This window comes from Mercurialis annua, linkage group LG5, assembly GCF_937616625.2.
Source record: "Mercurialis annua linkage group LG5, ddMerAnnu1.2, whole genome shotgun sequence".
NCBI lineage: Eukaryota > Viridiplantae > Streptophyta > Magnoliopsida > Malpighiales > Euphorbiaceae > Mercurialis > Mercurialis annua.
This window is the reverse complement of record NC_065574.1, coordinates 10927759-10952121: the sequence shown is the minus strand read 5'-3', so window position 1 is coordinate 10952121 and position 24363 is coordinate 10927759. Positions and strand designations below refer to the sequence as shown.

At 32.3% G+C, this 24363-nt stretch overlaps 1 protein-coding gene and 1 non-coding gene across 2 annotated transcripts; both read left to right on the top strand.

The window, feature by feature from the left end:
• Positions 1–1343: 1343 nt before the first annotated feature.
• LOC126680094 (probable aquaporin TIP3-2) lies at positions 1344–4662 on the top strand. Its single transcript, XM_050375141.1, has 3 exons — positions 1344–1453; positions 1835–1928; positions 3868–4662. Exons 1-3 carry the CDS (start codon positions 1374–1376, stop codon positions 4615–4617), a joined length of 924 nt encoding a protein of 307 aa, XP_050231098.1. The 5' UTR covers positions 1344–1373; the 3' UTR covers positions 4618–4662.
• An 11516-nt stretch (positions 4663–16178) lies between these two features.
• LOC126685237 (small nucleolar RNA R71) lies at positions 16179–16285 on the top strand. The gene has a single exon (XR_007643348.1). It is a non-coding gene; the product is annotated as a small nucleolar RNA R71 (small nucleolar RNA).
• The last annotated feature ends 8078 nt before the right edge of the window (positions 16286–24363 follow it).

Here is a 24363-nt window from a genome sequence, read left to right as displayed (position 1 = left end):
TCTTTCCTTTCACAAGAAAGGAGCAGATATGCTCCTTCCTTGTGGAAGGAAGGACCACGCTCCTTCCTTCCAAGGAGGAGCAGCAGCTCCTCCTTCTCCTTCATTGAAGGAGGAGGAGTTCGTACAACGGAAGAAAACTAAAAAAAAAATTAATATATTTTATATTACGTAAATTTATTTATTTTTATTTTTAATTTAATAAAAATTATTGATAATTAATATAAATTAAATATGTATTATTAAGGGAGAAGGTGTCTTTATGTAATTAATAACATTAATATCTAATTAGAATATATGCTAAAAATAAAGGACTATTTTAAATTTTTTCAGATGAAAAAAAGATCAATTTAGTACCTCAGGGTAGAGGTGAAAACGAAAAACCCAAAATAGGGTACAATTGAAATCTTTCTAAGGTTGGGGTATAAACGAAAAAAAATTCAACGTGGGATGTTTTTAAGTAATTATGCCTTTTTAATACTCCTTCGGTTTTTTTTATTCGTTATCTTAAACTAAATAGAATTTATAGAATCATTAAAACAACATTTTTAAAAATAATATAAAATCATTATAAAATTTTTTAAGAACAAATAGTTGTAGATATAACAAAGAGAAAATATTATTAATATCACTTTACGTATTTTATACATGTAATTTGTCAGTTTATACTTTATTATTTTCTTCATTTGTTACATGTCCATCTAGTTAGATATATTTGTTTAAAATTATTATTTTAGAATGTTATGATGATTTAACAATAAATAGTAAATTATTTTTTATTGCTATAATAATTTTTGCTATGATATTCTCCCTCTAATCATAACATTTGCTATATTTGAGAAATTATCTTTTATTAATAAATGAATTCAAAAATCTTTTATTAATAAATACTTCTTGTGATAATTATTTTATATTTTTTACTTATTATTATATTTTATTAAATAAAAAAATCAAATTATCTTTATTTATCTAAATTATTGTATTTAAATCAATCAAATACACTTTTTATGTATTCCTCACATGTATATTACTTTGAAGTATAGAATGCTTTGGCACTTTTCTTCAATCAAAATCCACAAGTTCTGTAAATTGATTTGTCAAAATTCAATTCCAATAAACTAATAACATACAGTATACATGATCATAATTTCTTTGTATATCGTAATATAATTTATTTATTTATTTATATGCATATTATTGAGTAGCTGGAAAGTACGTATCATCGATAGCCATTATTGTCGTTGAATTGAAGAACAATAAATTTTTAATTAATTATATTGAAATTGAAGAACTTCAACATTTGGACTTTTCTTCTACTATATGTATATAAATATTAGATCTGTAAACATGCATAGAGCAGCAAAAAGAAGAGAAAAATGGCTGCATATATAGGATCTCCTCTAGATGAAGAAAGTCTCTACGCCCCTAAAATTCAACACGTCGTCTCTACGCCAACGTAAGTTCCATTGTCTTTTAAACATTCAGTCTATCATGTTATTTATGGATAAAGTTAAGAAATTTTATCATATGGTTAAATATATAAAAGTTCTAATTAAATAATTTATATTATTGATATTATTTCAATAATGTGATCAAACTGGACATAATATACATAAATATTTTTTTCAGTAACGGAATAAAAAAGAGAAAAGAGAATGAAAAGATCATTGGTTAGTAGAAAAGGATATAGAGCGGACCGTTAATTTTTTTTTAGAATATATAGTAATAACCGAAGCCCGGCGAACAGGGGAGGGGGGCGGTCCACCCTGCCCTATCCCGCTACTGTATATTCACCATGTTTTATCGTCATATCAATGAGTTTGTCATGATTTTGCAGACATGATAAGCCACTAAACACTGAGGAAGGCGAAATGAATATTTCCAACTTGTTGAGAAAAACATTTGGCTTTGAAGATCTATTCTCTATCATGGTAAGTACGCATGAATTTTTAATAAAGTTACTTTTTAATGAATAATTTTTAATAAAGTTACTTTTTGATGAATAATTTTTAATAAAGTTACTGAGATTGAACTGGTTTGAATCAAACCAGAATTTTTAACAGAAACTTTTTAAACTAAATAATTTTCTCTAAAACTACAAGTTAATTTTATGGAACCAAAATTAATCCAATTTAAAACTCGAACTAAACTGACTATTTAAAATTTGGTTTTGGTTGCTCATTGTACAAAACTGGGATAGCCAATTAGGATGAGTTTAGTTTCTAACTGAGACGAGGCTTATTGGATGTGTGAATGATTTATCGACAATATCATCCTGTCTACTTTTTATTGTGAAGGCTTAATAAAAAAAAATCCCTTTTTTAGCCCCTTTTCAAATGCACCCTAACGTTGTAATTTTGTCAGTTGCACTCAGATTCGCACCTTTGAGTTTTAATTCCACTCTCATAAATTGATCTCTTTTCCATTTGAAAAAAGTTAAAATAAGTCATCCATTTTTAACTTTTTATGTGAAAAAGAGTTCAAACGAGTACTTTATAAAAAAATTTATGAATTTTTTCCAAGTGAAAAAGAGTCCAATTTGATTTTGAGGGTGGAATTGAAAACCAAAGGTGCAAATTTGGATGTAGCTGACAAAATTATAACGTTAAGGTGCATTTGAAAAGGGGATAACAGTTGGAAGATTTTTGGTGATTCAGTCTATTGTGAAAGGGTAAACATTTACTTACCACGCTTAAATTTTTTGAATTTAAATAATGTGACAACCGATATGTTTTTATCTTTCACTTATAAAGAAAGCTAAATTCATTTTAGGATCCCTAAATTATACAACTTTTAATTATCTGGTTCCTCCTTTTTAAATTTTCCTTCTTCAATCCTAAACTTATACTTTTTGATCAATTGGGTCCTTTTAAGAAACTGGTGAAGGACCCAACTGCTGAAAAGTAGAAGTTTAAGGACTCAATTGCTTGAAAAATAGAAATTTAAGGATTCAATTGCTAAATTAAAAATAAGGGACCAAGTTAAAAATCGTATAGTTTAGAGATCAAAAATAAATTTAGCCTATAGAGAATTTATAAATATGTTGGATGCGCGAGTGGTGTCAATTTTTTTTTAATGTGATTGAAATGTTTTAGTAACTCAATTAGATATATTCAAAAAATGGGAGGCTAGTTATTCATTTTAAATCAATTTTTCTGGTTGCCGATTTTTGCTTCCTCTATTTCCAACTTTCCAAGTCGCCTTACAAATCCAGATTAAAACGACAAATATTTAATAACCAAACAATTTGCTATATGTGCATGTTTTGATATAATATGAGCGGATAATCTCCCGTTTCTTTAATATACAAGTTGCATTATCAAAATGTTTTAAATAAAACATTGGAGACCGTTTTGTTAAAAATAAATAGGTTGGTTTCCGCCATTTATTGAACCCACTAAATATGTAAGTACTGTAATAGTATCTCGGCAAAAATATTTTTAAAACACCCACCTTTTATACCCTTTTTAATGTACTTTAACCTTAAAAATCGCCAAATTTGTACAATTTTACATCTCTCACTTTCAATTGTACCACAAGTACTAAATTGATCTCTTTTTTATTTAGAAAAAGTTCAAATAAGCCCTTTAATTTAAAAAATTTCTAGTGTCAAAAAGTTCAAATAAATCATTGGTACGAGTTTTTTTGAATTCTTTTCAAGTGGAAAAGATTCCAATTTACAAAATTGGGCACAATTAAAAGTGAAAGGTGGGAGTTTTGGTAAAATTGACGACTTTACAAAGTTAAGTTATAATTTAAAAGCGGTTAAAAAATGAGTGTTTTTAAGACATTTGCACAGTTTCAATAATGTTATTTTATTGAATTTAGTAAAATTCTTACTAAACAAAATTAATGGTGTTAATGTTTTAGGTTTGGAGAGCATCTTTGGCAGAGCTACTAGGCACAGCGGTTCTTGTATTTGCAATAGACACAATAGTCATAGCCACAATACAAAGTGAAACAAAAGCACCAAATCTTATACTATCAGTCATTGTTGCATTTACAGTAGCAATTCTCCTAATTGCTACATACCCCATTTCCGGAGGCCACATTAACCCGATCGTCACCTTTGCCGCCGCGCTTACGGGCCTAATTTCACTATCAAAGGCCTTCATATATATTTTGGCTCAGTCCGTTGGCGCTATTATTGGCGCGCTAGCGCTAAAAGCCGTGGTGAATAGCAACATTGAGCGAGCATTTTCGCTCGGAGGCTGCACCCTTCACATTCATGTACCTAGCACACATGGTCCGGTTACAATCGGACTCGAAACAGGCCAAGCGCTTTGGCTAGAAATAATTTGTGGGTTTATCTTTCTTTTTGCTTCGGTTTATATGGCTTTCGATCATCGTCAAGCTAAGGCATTGGGGCATGTTACGGTGTTTATTATCGTTGGATCGGTCTTGGGCCTTCTTGTGTATATTTCGACGACGGTTACTGCCGCTAAAGGCTATGCTGGGGCTGGGCTTAACCCGGCGAGGTGTTTTGGCCCAGCAATTGTTCGTGGAGGTCATCTTTGGGATGGACATTGGGTGTTTTGGGTTGGGCCAGCTATTGCTTGTGTGGCATTTGCTTTGTATACCAAAATAATTCCACCTCAGCTTGCTCATACTGTAATTTAAATGTGACTTTTTTTAAAAATGGTAATTGACTCTTTAAAATCTCAACTGTTAGTTGTTAGTTACGGATTCATGATGTTAATTGTCAAGTGTTGTTTTAGAAGCGGAATTCGACTGCTATGGATGATTTCCGGTTGCAAAAACTCAATGGACTACCTTTACATTACTGATTTCTTTAAACACAAAAAAATTATTGTTTTATGGCGTAAAAATTCACAAATTTTAGCGTGTTTTGTAAATTTAATATCAATTTTCAATTTTGGCAAATTAATACACAAACTTTTGAATTTTTGCAATTTTAACACCGATCAATTTTTCGTGAGAAAAATGTTGATGTGGACTCCGGAACAGTGGTTATTCCGATGTTCACATCATCATTTTTCTCTATTTTTTTAAAGGAAAATTGACGGTGCTAAAATTGCAAAAAATCAAAAGTTTGTGTATTAATATGTCAAAATTGAAACATTATTTTAAATTTGCAAAACATGCTAAAGTTTGTGATTTTTTAGCAATTAAACCAAAATAAAAGCCCACATGGTACACATAATAATATTGGATATATTACAATTAAATAATGGAGAATTTTTTGAATAGACTCAATCCACCATGTCATTCGTGTACTAACCCTATTTATGATACGTCATTAAAATTATATGATAATTTTGTAATATTACTAAATAAATAACAAACGAATTTAAAATATTACCATCATTTTAATGACGTATCATAATATAATAGACTTAAATCATGGATGACACGATAGACTGACTCTATATAATAATTTTTCTTAAATAATACAACAAAACACAATATTAAATGAATTATGTTTTTGATATAAATAGGCTCTTATCATCAACATATCAATCTGTTATGACAAGATTAACTTAATTTGAACATGATTAATCTCGATTAAATATTCTTAATTAATTAAATTATGTTAAATTCTTAATTGCATATTATTTATTTTCTTAAATATTTATAACTCTATTTATTAAAAAAAAGTGTATATTATTAAATAACAAAACACATTTAAATGTATCTAAGTTCACCTAATAAGATGTTTGATCAATGACAAATCTTGATTTTATTTTATTTTTGGACCAAACTATATGCATACAAAATTAAATTTTTAAAAACATGAAAGAAAAGCTGAAAAACATTTATATAAATATGAACAATTTATAAAAATACAATTAAAATATAGAGCAAATTACTCTAAGACTCCTCACGTTTGTCATAATTCACAGTTTAGTACCTCTTGTTTGAAAATCAACCGATTTGGTACCTCAATTTTGATTTTATAAACTATAAGGCCTTCTGATAAATATAAGTACTAAATCGTTAACAGAATAAAATATGAGATACCAAATCGTTTGAAATTGAGGTACCAAATCGTTTGCATAATTGAAATTGAGGTACCAAATCGTTTATATAATTAAAACTGAAATACCAAATCGTTTGAAAGTAAATTTTAAATTATTAACAGAACTAACAGAAAAATTCATAGTTTACAAAATCAAAACTGAAATATCAAATCGTATGATTTTCAGACAAGTGATACCAAACTGTGAATTATAACAAACGTGAGGGGTCTTAGAATAATTTGCTCTAAAATTTATTAATTACAAGTCTGCTTTATGTTATTTAGAGACTTGAATTTATCTATGAAAGAGTCTGAATCAACATTTTGAACAATTTTCTTCTCAATATGAATTAAAATACTACCTTTTAGATATTCGTCTTTTATTTTATTGCTTAGATCACTACAAGAAATTATGTTTTTGGCAACAAATACTTTTGCAGCTAATTTTTTTTGCTGCTAAAAAATATTTTGCAGCATTAATTTTGAAAGTTGCTGCCATTAGTTAAATTATAACAGCATTTTACAGCAAATTTTGTTACCAATTATTTAAGATAACGTTTTATTAGCAGCAACATGTCACAATTTTTTGTTGTTACTATATGTCGATAGTAACAATTTTAGCACTGTTAGCAGCAAAAATATTTGCTGTTAATTTTAGTATTTTTTGTAGTGGATGTATGAACACATTAAAGAACATCAAATTTTCAAGCACTTTAAAACTTTAAACCAAACTTTTTTCTCACAAGGTATCTCTCAAATCACACAAGTGTTTAAAATTTTCTTTTTCTATTAATATATAATGCTCTTATTTGAGTTTTTGACAAAAATATCCACTTATTTACAGTTATTAATAATTATACGGACTAACATTGATACATAATTTAAATAGATTTTATAATTCTAACTAATTAAAATATATTAACTTGAATAAATTTAAAAACTATTTTTAAAATATTTTTTAAAAAAGTCTAGCATTTATGATAATTCTTAATCTATTTGCAAGTCAAACAGAGCTAAGCTAAAATAGCTCTGTTATTATGGGATAGTGGGATTATTTTAAATAGTTTGTTTTAAAATAAGTTTCATAAAGCAATGTAGACATCCCCTTTTCGGGCTTCGTAACAAACAACCAATATTTTAAAACCGGACCGGAGATCGAACTGGCTTCATCGGGGGTTTACGGTTCAACCGGTTCAACCAGATTTTTGAATTATAATAAATATAAATTATTTAAATTGAAAATACATGTATTATAAATAAAAAAACATGATATAATATTTAAATTAAATTATCTATTAAATTTTTTTACATAAAATATAATTATAAATGATAAATTTTTAAGAATATATAGAATAATTTCTCTAAATGAAAAAAATAGTTTTTTATTTTAATAATAATAATTATTAAATTAAAATTATACAATTAAAGTTTATAAATAAAAAATATGATAAAATATTTAAATAAAATTAAAGTCTATAAATAAAAATATGAGGAATATTTAAATAGAATTAATTACTAAACGTGTGAAATACAATTATAATTGATAAACATAGTGTATATAGAATAATCATATTTTATGAGAAAGAAAAAATATAACTTTTAATTTAACATGTCATCATATTTTTATTTAAAATAATTTAATATAAAAAATATAATTATAATTTCTAAATAATAATATTCAAGAATATATATAAAAATTATTTTATATGAAAGAGATAAATTTATTATTTTTTTAATTTATTAATTATTAATTTATAAATATGATATAACATTTTATAAATAAAAAATATGATAATATATTTACAAAAAATTATAATTTATTTTTTGTAAAATATAATTATAAATAATTAATATTTAAAAATATATAATAGTATTAGAAAGAGTGTAGTTATATTTTTTGAGTAAAAATATTTATTAATAAAAATTGAAATGTCATATGAGAGAGAATTAGTATGTGTAAGAATAATTAATATGTGTAAGAATTTATATGAGAGAGAATAAAAGACACATGGTAGAGAGAAAAACAAAAACACATGGGAGAGAGAAAAACAAAAACACATGGGAGGGACCACCAAATACTTTTTCTATCAAAAAAGAGTGATTTTTGACCAATTTTTAAAAAACCGGATTTGGCCGGTTTTTATGCTAAATCCGGTTTTTCCGGTTAAATCCGGTTTTTGACCGGTTTTGACCGGTTTTTAAACTATCCGATTTTAACAAGAAATCAGACCGGACACAGAGCCGGTTCCCGGTTAACCCGGTCCGACCGGCCGGTCCGGTTTTCAAAACATTGCAAAAAACTGATATATTCTATTAAAAATAGTCCTTCGCATTAATTGATGAACACTTTTTTTTGGGCGAGAAGCACGCCAAGCTCTATGGGTAGGGGTGTAAATGAACCGAGCCGAGCCGAGCTTTGGAGTGTTCATGTTCGGCTCGTTTAGCGAACAAGGTGTTCATGTTCGGTTCATGTTCAGTCGAGCTTTGAACAGAGTGTTCATGTTCGGTTCGTTTAAATTTTATAGTGTTCATGTTCGGTTCGTGTTCAGCTCGTGTTCGTTCGTTTAGCCGCTAAATGAACAAGTTCGCGAACGAGCTCACGAACGAACTCGATAAGTACTAAACGAGCTCGTTCACGAACAAGCTCGCGAACGAACTCGATAACTACTAAACGAGCTCGTTCGTGAGCCGCTCGTTTAGCGGATAAACGAACGAACATGAACTTTTAAATGAACAAACACGAATATGAGCTAAATAAATTAAAAATAATCTAATCGAACTCGTTCATGAATATGAGCTGAATAAATTAGAAACATAATTATACAAATTAATCTAAATATGAATTAGTTCGCGAACACCTAATCGAGTTTTTAAACGAGCTTGTTCGTGAACTATATACGAGTTTGTTCACGAACTTGTTTACGAACTCTTAATCGAGCTCGTTCACGAGCTTGTTCATGAACTCTTATTCGAGCTGTTCGCGAACATAAACGAGCCGAACACCACTATGTTCATGTTCGGCTCGTTTATATTAACGAACATAAAATCAAGTTCGAGCTCGGTTCGTTTAGAATACGAACGAACATGAACCGAGCTCTTATCGAGCCGAACACCGAGCTGCTCGCGAACGGCTCGGTTCATTTACACCCCTATCTATGGGCGAGCATCTCCTACAACACAAGCTGCATTGTTTGCCTTTTCCGTCTAAGGTCCATCTTGTGGGTAAGTGATTCTGAAGACCACTGAACTTTCGAGTTTTTTCATTTCAGTTACTAAACTATTTTTTTTTTCATTTTGATCACTAAACTTTCATTTTTTTTCATTATGGTATTTTCTGGCCAAAATTGCTTAGGTGGCAGCCGAAATTAATTTTTTTTAACCTGAAAACTTGCCATATATGCATTATTTGATCTAAAAACTCATTTTCAAAGTGAAATTATGTATATGTGATAAATTTTCAAAGTAAAACTTGAAAAATCCGGTTATCACATGTCAACTTCCGGCTACCACCTAAGCATTTTTGACCTGAAATACTAAAATGAAAAAAATGAAAGTTTAATGATCAAAATGAAAAAAAAATAGTTTAGTGACTAAAATGAAAAAACTCGAAAGTTCAGTGATGGTCAGGATCAATTACCCTCCATCTTGTAGTTAATATCACAAATTGAAACTTGTTTGAACTGTTACGAGACTTAGTTCTCCACGTCATCTATAGAATGAATCAATTATTTATAAACACATTACGAGATGATCACATTGACTTTATGAAATCTTGGCTTTTCCTGTTTGAAATAGAGGATCCCTTAAGCTTTTCAAAAGCCATAAAATATTTGGTATATCTTTAACTTTCCTTATAGGACATCACTGATAACATTGGACGCAGATAATCACTTTGGTAATGTGTTGATTTTGATGAGATCAAATACACATTATTGCCGGTGTGGGTCTAGTTTAAACGGTTAAGGCGTTTCCAAGTGTATTAAAAAATCATAAATTCAATTCCTATCTCCGTAACTAACAACTAACAAATTGAGATTATAAGAGTCGTACTCTATTTTTAGAAAAAAAATACACATTATTGAAAGCACTGGTAAGTGATAGCCGCTCGGTGTTGGTAAAAATACGCAAGCATACGTATGCCAACTTGTAATACAGACTGTGAAGTCCGGATATCGTACCCACAGAGAAAGCTTCTAAATACAACCAGTTAGGAGACTCGATTTGGATAGTTGAAAAGATATTTTTGTTTTGTTGTGTAAATTAAAGACAAAATTAAACTAGTGTAAATTAATAAACTAAAGCTGAAATTAAATTGATGTTAAACAATAATAGGTAAAACAGGGATTATTTACTTTCATTATGCTGTTCAATCAGATTGGAATATGGATTTGGTTGTTTTACTAAGGTTCAGGCTAATCGTAAGCACCTAAAATTCTCTCTCGAGCAATTGCAGGCAAAAACAGTCAATTAAACAATCAATAGGCAACTACTCACTCTCGTGTTATAATTAACCTAAATAATTAATTGATTGATGTTTGTGAAGCAAACCCTAAGAACACGTATTTGTCAATTCACTCTCGTGCAATTAACTCCTACGTTCTTAATTATATTGGTCTATTTCAGTTTTACTCTCTCAAGCTAAAACCAGAACACATGACAATGAATAAATTAGCTAAATAAATTCAAGCATTAAGAACAATAATTAAAACATAGTAATAACAACAACCCATAAATCCAATTTATTTAAACAGGCATAAATCCCATTAATAATCCCCACGATGGGTTTAGTTACTCATGATCAAAGATAAACCAACAACATAATATATGGAATTCATAATTGATAAGATAAACAATGAAAAAGATCTCTCTGAATTATCGTACCTTATTCGCATAAAAATCCCAATATAATATTGAAGAATAAAATCCAGCTCAAAAAGTAATCAAATCGAAGAACGGTGAACTAATCTGAAATTAAAACTAATCTAGTGTTTTTAGTCTAATAGAATGGTAAACGAACTAAGCGAACCCTAATTTGGTTGTAAACACCACTATATATACCCGTTGTCAGCCTTAGATTCGTATTTTGGTGAAGTCCCAAAGTTGCCCCTTCATAACTTTGACAGCGGAACGAAATAACGAGGACAGAAACGGTATTTCAACCAGTTCAGCAGCTAGGCGCGATGGGAAGCGCGTTGCGAGGCGCGTTGGTTCCCATCGCGCCTTGCTTCAAATATCACTTCCCTTCAGGCGCGATGCGAGGCACGGCAGAACCCTCCATCAATGTTCGTACTCTTTCATCGCTCCTCATGATCAAGATTTATACTTCAAGCGCGTTGCGAGGCGCGTTAGCACCCTCCATCGCGCCCTACTTCATGCTCTGACTCAGTATCGCTTAAATTTCACCGTTGGCTCCAATTATGTCCAAAACTCCGTGAAATCTACGTGGTAGTACCTGAAACGCTCGAACAAGAAATGAGACCCAATATGCATAAAAATGCTCACTAAACACACGTAAATAACTCGTAAAACAACGGTAATATAGGAGTAATTCTACTCCTATCAAACATCCTCACACTTAACCTTTGCTTGTCCTCAAGCAAGAAACGAATCATGCTATAGCCCAAATCAAATAGAATGTCAATAATCAACAAGAAATTAACATTTTTCAAACCCATATAGTGATGAATCAATTAAATCGTGCTTTTAAAACCGACAACACAAAGAGAATATAAACCAAGCCAACTTACTTAAAATTACGACATGAATCAATGCCACCAAGAATACTCAAACAAGTTCACTCATACTCGAACCTAATACGTATTGTTCAACAAAGCATGCAAACTCACCAAAAACAAAGGTAACAACCGTTTTAGTCCTATGAGCAAAAACAACAATGCTTGAATCGTAAAATCACATGGCAAAATAACTCACAAGGTACACTCTAACACTCATGTGTTTAAGGGTTCAAAAATTAGCACTCAAAATTGAAACATTCTAATCCTACCATAAGCTTGCCTGCAATCCATCATTCCACTACTCAGTCGAGTCAAAAACACAAATCAAAATGGACTTTGTTCGGGTTGTAATGGGGTTTAGGCGAGGGTATGGTACAAGGTAAAAGAAAGGGTAAACATGACTTAACAAACCAACATAGATCAAAGGAAACCAGAAAATTAATCACATTAGCTCTCTAAATATACAATCTCTCATTCTCCTCTTTTATTTCCTCGAATTCTCAATTTTTTTCAATTTTTTTTTTTTTTTTCAACATGTCCTTTTTTTCTTTTAAACTCAATATTCTGATTTTTTTTTTCTTTTTATACATTTTTTTTCTTTCAACGCTTTTGCTTCCCGTATATATTTTTTCTGAACTCCAAGAGACACTAATAATCACAAAAATCAAGAGATCATCAAACAAAAAAAAAAAAAAAATCACGAGCTAGGATGTTACTACATCCTCACACTAGTTTCCTGCAATGTCAGTCAATTTGCCAAATCAATCAAGGTAGAAAGTGGAAAGATGAGAAAAGATAAAATGTGTGTAAAGTGTGTAAATAAACAAAAATAAGGCTAAGGCTCAACTTGGGTAAACTAAAGATAAAAGGGTAGGCTATTTAAGTGGTCTAAAGAAAAGGTGAATCCTAAATGCCATTTATCATCTCCATGTTTTTTCAACTCAACTGTGCAATATGACAACGGAAAACAGGCAAGTTCTAGAGAATATAGACATGCTTCAAACCACACAACAAGAAATATAAGCACAAAAAAAAATATATGCTCCCATAGGCTCAAAATCTCACAAAATTAGTCGTGTGTTCACCATGTAATTCACTATATCAAACATTGCCATTATTTACTCAAGTTTTCAACAATTTGCACCGTTGCTCAATCCTAATTCACATGCCAAATTTCACAACAATTATCAAATTACAAGCATTTCATTAAACTCGAATTTTCACCCTAGTCGCAATGACCCATGTCGTCAAAATCAAGTAAGAAACACTTAACTATATTCTCCAATTGTTGTCAACAATTAAAAGCACATCTAACTTATTCATCACGTAGGGGAAAGAAAAATGCTAATAATTCTGAAATCATGACATAACAATTATCCTTAGGCTATTTAGGACTAAACAAACATCAAACATGAGTAGATAATAAGGTTCACAACCATAGACTACTACAGACATAAACATAAAGACAAACATAAAGTAAAGACATGACAAAAATAAAAATAAATAAGACACACACAAGACACAACAGAAAAACAAAATGTTTTCTCCCACCCTCACACTAAATCATGCATTGTCCCCAATGCACCAAAATAAAGATAAAAATAAAATAAAACTCAAAAAGTGAAAGAGTGAAAAGGAGAAAAACTCTAGATGTCCTCCGGCGGTGGCGATGGCTCGTGAACCGGTGATGGATAATCACCCTCCGGATGTGTCATTTTTTTTTTTCAAAGAGGCGCGATGAAAGGCGCAACGCGACGCGCGTTGAACCCATCGCGCCTCGCTTCTCCTTGTTTCACATCTTGCAGGTGAGGCGCGATGACTTGCGCGTTGCGAGGCGCGTTGAAGTCATCGCGCCCTGCTCCGCCCCTTTTTTTTACCAACGGGCGCGTTGCGAGGCACGTTGCTTCCATCGCGCCTTCCAACGCGCCCTGCTGCTACAACTGCCAAAAAACTGCGTTTTTGAACGCGGAAGACCCGAACCTGCACATCACAAACCACGAACACCCTGGAATTAATCTGAACTAATTAAAATGAAAATAAAACGATGCAAAACTAATAAAACTAATATAAAACCAAAAATTTAAGAAAAATCAACAAAATAAACTAGAGAGCAAAAATAAAGATAGATTTTTAGAATTGCTTCCAAAAACCGCTTGTTTAAGGTCACTAGCGTTGACCGTATAACACCTGACTCAGTTCGGAGTATCGGGAGTGTCATACTCCCCTCCATTGTCAGTTGACAATTCCGAATATGGTTTGCACCAGTGTGCAAGGACTTTGAAGACTTCTCCATTTGCGCCCTCCAATTCTACCAAGTCAGGTCCAATGTCACGCCGGAGTTTGAAGGGACCATTCCACTGTGATATAAGCTTGCCTGCACATGAACGCACTTGAGAAATATTCAGAATGACAAGCTTACTTACATTGGTGTTTCCGGTTTGCATTGGATCAATGCTACTCGCCTTAGAGCAAAATTTCAACCTCCACCCTGCCCATTGTTTGGGTTTACCCTTTCGCGGTTTGGCTGAGAGTGGAGGTTTCGAGGGTGCTCTCTTTTTTACTGACTGCGCAGGCACACCACAAAAAGTCTTATACAGTGGTTTTTCTTTGCTTGATGGGTTGAATTCTTGAGATGTCATAGGACAATCTAAGTACAACACATCCTTCATGCTCTCATTCTCACTCTCCTCCACACAGTCAATTCTCATGCATTTTTCCTCACTTCTCACGCTTCGCACCCTTTTGGTCATCTCAAACTCTACACTTTCATCCTCTAATCGCAGAGTCAACTTGCCTGCATTCACATCAATGAGAGCTCTGCTGGTGTTCATGAACGGTCGTCCGAGAATTAGAGGGCACTCCTTATCGATCTCATAGTCAAGAACGACAAAATCCACAGGAAATATGAATTTGTCGATCTTAACTAAAACATCCTCCACAATTCCATATGGCTTTTTGACAGAGTGGTCAGCAAGCTGCAACATCATGGGAGTGGTCTTGACCTGTTGATCACCAAGCAGCTGTCTAAACAAAGAAAGGGGCATCAAATTTATGCTAGCACCCAAATCACAAAGACAATTAGCAGTTTCTAAATCACCAATAGTACAGGGAACAGAAAAACTCCCTGGGTCTTCGAGCTTTGTAGGCAACTTGCTCAAACTGATTGAACTGCAATTCTCTGTAAATGGAATCGTACTCTCGTCCCAGCTCCGCTTTTTCATCAGAATGTCTTTCAAGAATTTGGCATAATGCGGCATCCCTCTGAGTGCATCCGCCAGGCTGATATTGATTTGCAGCTTCTTGAAAGTTTCTAAGAACTTGTGAAACTTCCAAGTGTCTTGTGGCTTCTTCAGTCTGTGTGGAAACGGAACCTTAGGAACATATGGTGGAGGTGGAGTATATGGTTTTGAAACTTGTTGGTAAAAATACGCAAGCATACGTATGCCAACTTGTAATACAGACTGTGAAGTCCGGATATCGTACCCACAGAGAAAGCTTCTAAATACAACCAGTTAGGAGACTCAGTAGCACCACCCTCACACTGCTCCTTCTCTGCCTCTACTACAACCTTCTCTACATGAGGTTCAGGCAACACTTTTGAACTTCTCAGTGTTATCGCCTTGACTTGCTCTCTCGGATTTGCCTCAGTAGTGGATGGTAAACCCCCTTGATTTCGAGTCTGAAGTGCTTGGGCCATCTGCTGATTCTGCAACTCAAGATTGTGGATAGTGGCAGCATGATTCCTCAATGTTTGCTGCGTCTCTGCTTCATTCTTCAACATTAACTCCATCATCTTGTCCACCTTACTATAAAGAGACTCTCCTTGCTCTCTTTGCTGAACGCCAGGTGGATGCTGAGGCCTATTGTTCTGATGTTGGAAGTTTCCATGATTCTGGACGTTGCCCTGATTCTGTTGTGGCCCTTGTACTCCTTGAAAATTTGGACCTGCCTGATTGTTGGTATTACCCCCAGTATCCTTCCATGAGAAATTCGGGTGATTCCTCCATCCTGGATTGTAAGTAGCAGCATATGGATCATTGCCCTGTCTTTGTCCTCCCACAAAATTGACCTGCTCATTGAAAGCATGTCCCATCACATAGCAGTCATTTGCCACGTGGGTAGGATCTCCACATACTTCACAGCTACTCTGAACTGCAGCAACACTTCCCATAGTCATTCCTGCAGCTTGCCTCATAAGAATATCAACCTGAGCTTGCAGTGAGGCATTCTTCGCTTTCAGACTCTCCACAGCTGGATCAACACTGAGTGCCATTACTCCTCTTTGCGCAGGTACTTTTGCCCTCTCGTTTGGCCAAGTACATCCATTTATGGCCATCTCATCTAATAGGGCAAATGCCTCATCGGTCGTCTTCCTCATTAGTGACCCTCCTGCAGCTACATCTATAGCGCTTCTCCCCAACTCAGTTGACCCATTGTAGAAATTCTGGATCAGATTCTCTCTAGTGATGTGATGATGAGGAACTTTCCTCTGCATCTCCTTGTATCGCTCCCACGCTTCATGTATCGATTCTCCATCGTGTTGCTGATAGAGCATAATATCCCTAGTCAGCTTTGCAGTCTTTGCCATGGAGAAGTACTTGCTCATGAAGGCTTTTGCCAAATCTGACCAATTGTTAATCCCCGCTCTAGGCAATGCATGGATCCACTGCTTCGCTCTATCCCTCAGAGAAAATGGGAATAAGCGCAGCCAAACTTCATCGTCTGTCATGTTGCTGAGCTTGAATGTACTACACACCTCCAAAAAATCGGCGATGTGTTGATTCGGATCTTCATTAGGTAGCCCATAAAATTGACAGCGCGCTTCTATCAGCTGAATGACACTTGTCTTGATCTCATAGTGGTTTGCTAGTACAGGATGTGCAAAATAACCATGAGTAGTGTTGCCCACAGTTGGCTGAAAGAACTCCATCAATGTTCGTACTCTCTGTCCGCCAATATTCTCTCCCTGCACATCCTGCAGATTTTGCTGATTTTGTGGGGGAACTCTATTATCCACCACAGGATTGAAACCAGGTGGGATACCATCTTCGTCTGCCATATTCTGATTCCTTTGAGCTGATTTTCGGACACTTCGCTCAAAGGTAGTGAGATCTTGTTGAAAAGGTTCTAGCGGTAGTCCTTTACGTCGTGTATTATGCATACACTATGAGAAGGGTACCTGAAACAACACAAACAACAAAATACCACGCGTAAAACAAGAAAAATAAAAACTAAAACAAGCCAAGCTATCCTAACTTAGATGTTAAAGATATGCTTTCCCCGGCAACGGCGCCAAAAACTTGTTGGTAAAAATACGCAAGCATACGTATGCCAACTTGTAATACAGACTGTGAAGTCCGGATATCGTACCCACAGAGAAAGCTTCTAAATACAACCAGTTAGGAGACTCGATTTGGATAGTTGAAAAGATATTTTTGTTTTGTTGTGTAAATTAAAGACAAAATTAAACTAGTGTAAATTAATAAACTAAAGCTGAAATTAAATTGATGTTAAACAATAATAGGTAAAACAGGGATTATTTACTTTCATTATGCTGTTCAATCAGATTGGAATATGGATTTGGTTGTTTTACTAAGGTTCAGGCTAATCGTAAGCACCTAAAATTCTCTCTCGAGCAATTGCAGGCAAAAACAGTCAATTAAACAATCAATAGGCAACTACTCACTCTCGTGTTATAATTAACCTAAATAATTAATTGATTGATGTTTGTGAAGCAAACCCTAAGAACACGTATTTGTCAATTCACTCTCGTGCAATTAACTCCTACGTTCTTAATTATATTGGTCTATTTCAGTTTTACTCTCTCAAGCTAAAACCAGAACACATGACAATGAATAAATTAGCTAAATAAATTCAAGCATTAAGAACAATAATTAAAACATAGTAATAACAACAACCCATAAATCCAATTTATTTAAACAGGCATAAATCCCATTAATAATCCCCACGATGGGTTTAGTTACTCATGATCAAAGATAAACCAACAACATAATATATGGAATTCATAATTGATAAGATAAACAATGAAAAAGATCTCTCTGAATTATCGTACCTTATTCGCATAAAAATCCCAATATAATATTGAAGAATAAAATCCAGCTCAAAAAGTAATCAAATCGAAGAACGGTGAACTAATCTGAAATTAAAACTAATCTAGTGTTTTTAGTCTAATAGAATGGTAAACGAACTAAGCGAACCCTAATTTGGTTGTAAACACCACTATATATACCCGTTGTCAGCCTTAGATTCGTATTTTGGTGAAGTCCCAAAGTTGCCCCTTCATAACTTTGACAGCGGAACGAAATAACGAGGACAGAAACGGTATTTCAACCAGTTCAGCAGCTAGGCGCGATGGGAAGCGCGTTGCGAGGCGCGTTGGTTCCCATCGCGCCTTGCTTCAAATATCACTTCCCTTCAGGCGCGATGCGAGGCACGGCAGAACCCTCCATCAATGTTCGTACTCTTTCATCGCTCCTCATGACCAAGATTTATACTTCAAGCGCGTTGCGAGGCGCGTTAGCACCCTCCATCGCGCCCTACTTCATGCTCTGACTCAGTATCGCTTAAATTTCACCGTTGGCTCCAATTATGTCCAAAACTCCGTGAAATCTACGTGGTAGTACCTGAAACGCTCGAACAAGAAATGAGACCCAATATGCATAAAAATGCTCACTAAACACACGTAAATAACTCGTAAAACAACGGTAATATAGGAGTAATTCTACTCCTATCACTCGGTAGGCCTATAAATAAGAATATGTTTTTTATGAACAAGAGCAATACCTTTGGCCATGGTATTGGATGCTGATAATGAAGCATTCTCTATTTCTGTCGAGGCTTTAAATAATGTGAAGGGCAGACAATCTTCAAGCTCATCAGTTCTTACTCGCATAGTCGCATTGGTATAGTTTTATCCACTAGAGGTAAGTCTTTGGCATAAAAAGATGCACATTCAATTTTTTAAATAATTATTATTAAGTTTAATCATTCAAAATATTTTATCTTTTGACTTTTTTTTATTGGCTTAATGGTAAAAAAATCAAAATCTTTACAATTTGTTACAATTTAAATCAAATCTTTTGATTTTTACAATTATTGCCAAATTGTAATTTTTTATTGCAATAATAGCCAAATTGGTGGACAAACTTGTTGTTTTCAATTAAAATATTAGGATGTTATTATTTTTTAATGAGTAATAATATATTAAAAGTCACAACAAGTGATAAAAAAACTCAAAAGAATTCATACAAAAAATGCAATTTGGCTATTATTGCAACAAAAAAATATACAATTTGGCTATTATTGCAATAATTAAAAGATTTGGTTTAAATTGTAATAAATCGTAAAGATTTGACTTTTTTCTCCATAAAGCCTTTTTAGTTTATTTCAAACTTGCAAAGTCGTCAATTTTTTTATATGTTCAAAGTCAATTATATCCATTATTTAAAGGCCTAATGGTAAAAAAAAACCAAACCTTTACGACTTGTTGCAATTATATCCAATCCTTTTAATTTTTGTAATAATATCCAAATTGCATCTTTTTTGTTGCAATAATATCCAAATTGCATTTTTTGTAGCAATAATAGTCAAATTGATGGCTAAACTTGTTGTTTTTAATTAAGATATTAGGCTACTTATTATGTTTTTGATGTATAATAATATAGTAAAAGTCCCAAAAAATGGCAAAAAAACTCAAAAAAATTCACATATAAAGTGCAATTTGGATATTATTGTAACAAAATAATGTAATTTGGATATTATTGCAAAAATTAAAAGGTTTGGATATAATTGCAACAAGTTGTAAAAATTTGGGTTTTTTTGCATTAAATCTTATTTAAAAGCTAAACTCATTCTAAAGTCTTTTTATTATTATTTTTTATTTCACTATTTTGCATCTAAGTAGTCCTTAACTATTTATTTCGTATAATCGTGATCCTTTTAGACAGAAACGGCGTCATTTATGCTAATCAAAATGACGTCATTTAAGCTATTCTGTTTATAAAATTAAGGATCATGGGAGTACAAAAATAAATAGTTAAGCTACCACTTAAATGGAAAGTATTTATTAAAAATCAATTGAAATAAAAAATAATAGTGTATGAACTTCTGATCAATTTAGCCTTTTTTTAAAATTGGATTTTTTCCACTTGAAAAAATGACTCAAATATGCACTTTTTTATATTTGACTAGTAGTTTTAATTTCTAGTACTTTTAAAAACATTAGAAGTTTATTTAGACTACATGCTAAATATGAGGACATATTCGAACCCTTTTCAGAGTAGAAAAACTCAAATTTTAAAAGAATGTGTAAAATTAAAACAGAAAATTAAAAAATGGGATACAATTGATGATTTAAAAGTTTAAAATATAAACGAAAAAAATAAAAAAATATGGAATATTTGTAGATTATTATTCTACATTACTATTAATTTTGAATTAAATAATTTAATTTTTTAAAATGTATCGATGTATTTTTCTTTTATAATAAAAATATGATAGGGACGGACAATCAAAATTATGTATCTTCCAATCATATTATATCTAAGAGATAATTATTATTATTTTCATGCAATTTTGTCCGAAATTCAACTTTTCCAATAAATTTTAAAAAAGGTTTAATGGTAAAATAAATTCAAAACTTTACAATTTGTTGCAATTTAAACCAAACTTTTGAAATTTTGCAATAATAGACAAATTGTATTTTTTTTGTTGCAATAATAGCCAAATTGATCTCCAAACTTGTTGTTTTCAATTAAGATATTAGGCTATTATTATTTTTTTATGTGAAATAATATACTAAAAGTTACAAAAAATGGCAAAAAAACTTAAAAAATTCACATAAAAAGTGCAATTTGTCTATTATTGGAAAAATTAAAAAGTTGGTTTAAATTACAACAACTCGTAAAAATTTGGATTTTTTTTATTAGAAAACCTTTAAAAAACGACTATTTATCTTCCTATTTGAGTTTTTTTTAACTAAAAGTCTCCTTCATTGTGATGATGTAACAGTGGGTTCACTTGGAAGGGCGACTGTAGGAGATATTCTTCCAGATTGTAGAGGGTCATCTTTATTCTCATTTCCTACTCCTGTAGGTGTTAAATTTTCTATTGAAAAGAATTGTTGGATGTGGCGATCAGTATGGATCGTGGTAAATTTGGCCTATTTAGAAAATTTGTAGTCAAATTACTAAAAAAAATTAATTTTTTTATAAAATTTTTACAAAATTTAAATCTTTCAATTTTATTCAATTTGTTCTCACACACATGATTTCGTATCAATTATGTCTAAATATACAAATTTTCTTTTTTTACAAAATTATCCCTTGAAGTTTTAATTTTTTTTAAAAAGAAAGTCACTTAAATTTAATTTTTATTCAATTAGCCCTTTCAAATTTATTTTGTACAAATCAGCCATTCCATAGTAGAATTTCTAGTTCCACCCCTGATAATATAGAAGTAATTATTATCATTATTATCTTTTAGTAATATTTTTTTTATAATTACTCAAACTAATATTTTACAGATAACAAAATTAAAATATTTGTTACTGTAAAATTAGTAACTAATATTTCTAATATTTCCTATAATGTAGGTGTCTAAGATAACTTTTTTTTTTTTGAAACTTAGCAAATTCTCATTGAGAATAGTTGAACATATACATTGGTAAGGTATTTGAAGAAGTTCGAAGACCAAAGTGAATGACCTAGCATGGAATGAGTATGTTGCATTGATAAATGAGTTGTCTGATTCATAGATCATCTTAAAAAATAAAAAATATTTCGATAATGCCACGCAATCCTCCAACAAAATATATCCTTTAATCTCCTTCTTATTACAAAAGTCACCGATAATATTTTTCAGTCTGATTCAAAAACTATTTTCTACCAGCCTTTTTGCTAGCTTAAGGCTTCATGAATGCCTAAGAAGAACTCAACTGACCTAGATAAGTTAAGTAGAAAAACCATAATGAAAAGAGTATGTAGATAATTTTGCAAGCAAATGAAATTCATATAATAACAAAATAGAAGAAGCACATTACTCCTTCTTTTTGTTAGAAATCCAAAAAACTTTGGAAGAGCAAATAGAATGGTTCAACTGAAATTAAAAAATAACAAATAAACATCCATCCAAAAACACATAAGCAATTGTTCAAAAGATAGCTTAATGATTTTGAAGCACTCAGTACGTTCCAAACTCATATTTATTTAGATTTAGCCTTGGAACCTATTTTTTTCAATGAGATCTTTTAGGTTGTTAATTTCATGCTTGAATGGGTGGCTTTTTTAGAAATTAAAAGGGGTGTGTTGGACTTAGGGGTGAGCTCGGTTCGGTTCGGTTTGGTGTCCAAAATGCTGAAATCGTACCAAACCACTCCTATAAAATGAAAAACCAAACCACCCTACTTCGGGTCGCGGTTATTTCTGTTCGGTTCACCGAATTTTCGGTTTTCTTCGGTTTGGATCGGTCGGTTCTCATATTAAAATAAATAAAGAAAAATTTAAAATTAAAACTTAAAATTTTACATATATAAAAGGCCCAAACTGCATTTAAAAGGCCCATTACACAAAAAATAGAAGGGCCTATAAATTTACAGCCCTATAACAAATTTAAAGACCTATGTTTTAATAAAATTTACAGGCCGATTAACAACTTATAAAAGTTGTACAAAAAATGGAACTAATCTAAGGCATATATTACAAATTGCCTTGTTAGACTTAAATATACAAATCTTCAAACTTCAGTGTACAAAAAATGCAGCTTCCACAGTCTACTCTACACCATTAGTTCCCAAAAAGCAAAAATAATGCAGCTGCAAAACAAAGTAAACCAAAAAAAGCAATCAATGTGTAATAAGAAGAAAACATTGACTCAAAATGGAGTACTAACTGGTTAAATAATAAAAATTTGACTCATCTTTCATAGATTTTAAGTCACCAAATAAACTCACTTTTTTGAAGGCAACAAATAACTTATGTCACACAACTAAAAGAGGAGAAATTCTAGACTTAAAGTGGAAGCTTCATCATTGCCAAAGGAAATGATAAATTAGCTCAAGACAGAGAAATCAAACACAATATGCAACAACTACAATTTGCAGTCACTGCATTTAACAGACCTCATCAATGTCTATTGCTAATAAAGCTCAGATGTTAAAAGTGTATCAAGTAGGAACACTAAAGATCATAAAAAGGTGGCAAATATCAAATGCCTCAACAGTTTACAACCTATAGTATTGTAACTTAAATGTGGAAGCATGTTGAGCAAAAAGCACAACTTGTAATAATCCGGAAGTCGGAATCGATCCCACGAGGAGTGAATCTAGAGCGATTGACGAGAATGAACTTTAGTTGCGATTCAATTCGTTTAGCGAAACACGAATGGTTGAAGTTTCAAGTAAGATTAACACTAAATAGGCACTAAACAACTAAACAATTAAACTAACAATTCAAACAACTATAATAAGAACGAGTTTAATCAATAAGTAAAAGATGTCTAGGGGTTGAAATCATTCCTAGGTCATGCATACATAGTAATGGATGAATTGGTATCTAGCAAGGGCCGAGTTGTGCCTAGCGCACCGTTCCCGCTCTCTCGAGCCTCTAAGAACGACAAAATCAATCATCAAGTAATCAATTAATGCCTAACTCACTCTCGTGATACTAAACGAAACCAATTACCCAACATCAATTAATCAACAAACTCAAGGTCACCTAAATCCTAATCCACTCTCGTGGTATTACAATCTAGGCTTCTAATTCCAAAGTCTATTCACCTAACCATTTCTCAATGAGTCAAGCAAACACTAAATCATGCATTAGATAGCTAGGCTAACACAAGCATTAGGAACTAGAATTAGAACAAGCATTTAACCAATCAAACATACCATTTAACATAACAAGAAGGAAATCATCTCAACCCCCAAACATGGGGGATTAGTTACACATACCAAGAACTAAATTAACAAAATGATAATTGGAAGGCATGGTTAAAGAGTACTTACAAGAAGATGAAAAACCCACAAATAAGAGTTGTAATAGAAAATAAAACTTGTTCATTCAATGAAGCTTCAAAGATCTCAACAATGGTGGAAATATAAAAATCTGGAAATTCTATTGAAGAAGAAGACTAAAATTTAGGGATTTCTAAAATTAGGAGAAGATTCAAAAGTACACTAATAGAATAAAGTCTAGGGAAATCTTCTATACCTAAAATAGAGATAAGGCTCCTTATATAGTACTTACAAAAGAAGGAAAAAGACAAACATTCATTTACACATGTGTTGGGCCCAAAATAGCAAATTAATAAAGCCTTGTTGCATCTTGAAATAAGATTTCCCCATTCCAGCAAGCCCAAGCTCGAATAGAGCTCCTTGGGCTAAATGAGGAGCCCGATTCGAGCTGCCATTTCCTGCTCCGGATCTCGATCTTCAAACCTTCGTAACTCGGTGTAGAAATGTCGGATTGAGTCGATTCTTGAACCGTTGGAAAGTTTAGGACGTCTACTTTAACTTTCATGAAGATCACGAGTTCATTTGAGGCTTCTAGCTAGTCCAAATTGGTCAATTAGTGCCCAAGGGTCAGCTTTTCAGATTTGCAAATGAGCTTCCGCATCGCTTTTGTCGTCTTTTCC

Excerpts from the sequence above, each read along its gene's own strand:
- LOC126680094 (XM_050375141.1), top strand. The coding sequence starts at position 1,374 with ATGGCTGCATATATAGGATCTCCTCTAGATGAAGAAAGTCTCTACGCC. Across the intron at positions 1,454-1,834 it reads CACGTCGTCTCTACGCCAAC|ACATGATAAGCCACTAAACA; the intron begins GTAAGTTCCATT and ends ATGATTTTGCAG. Across the intron at positions 1,929-3,867 it reads AAGATCTATTCTCTATCATG|GTTTGGAGAGCATCTTTGGC; the intron begins GTAAGTACGCAT and ends TTAATGTTTTAG.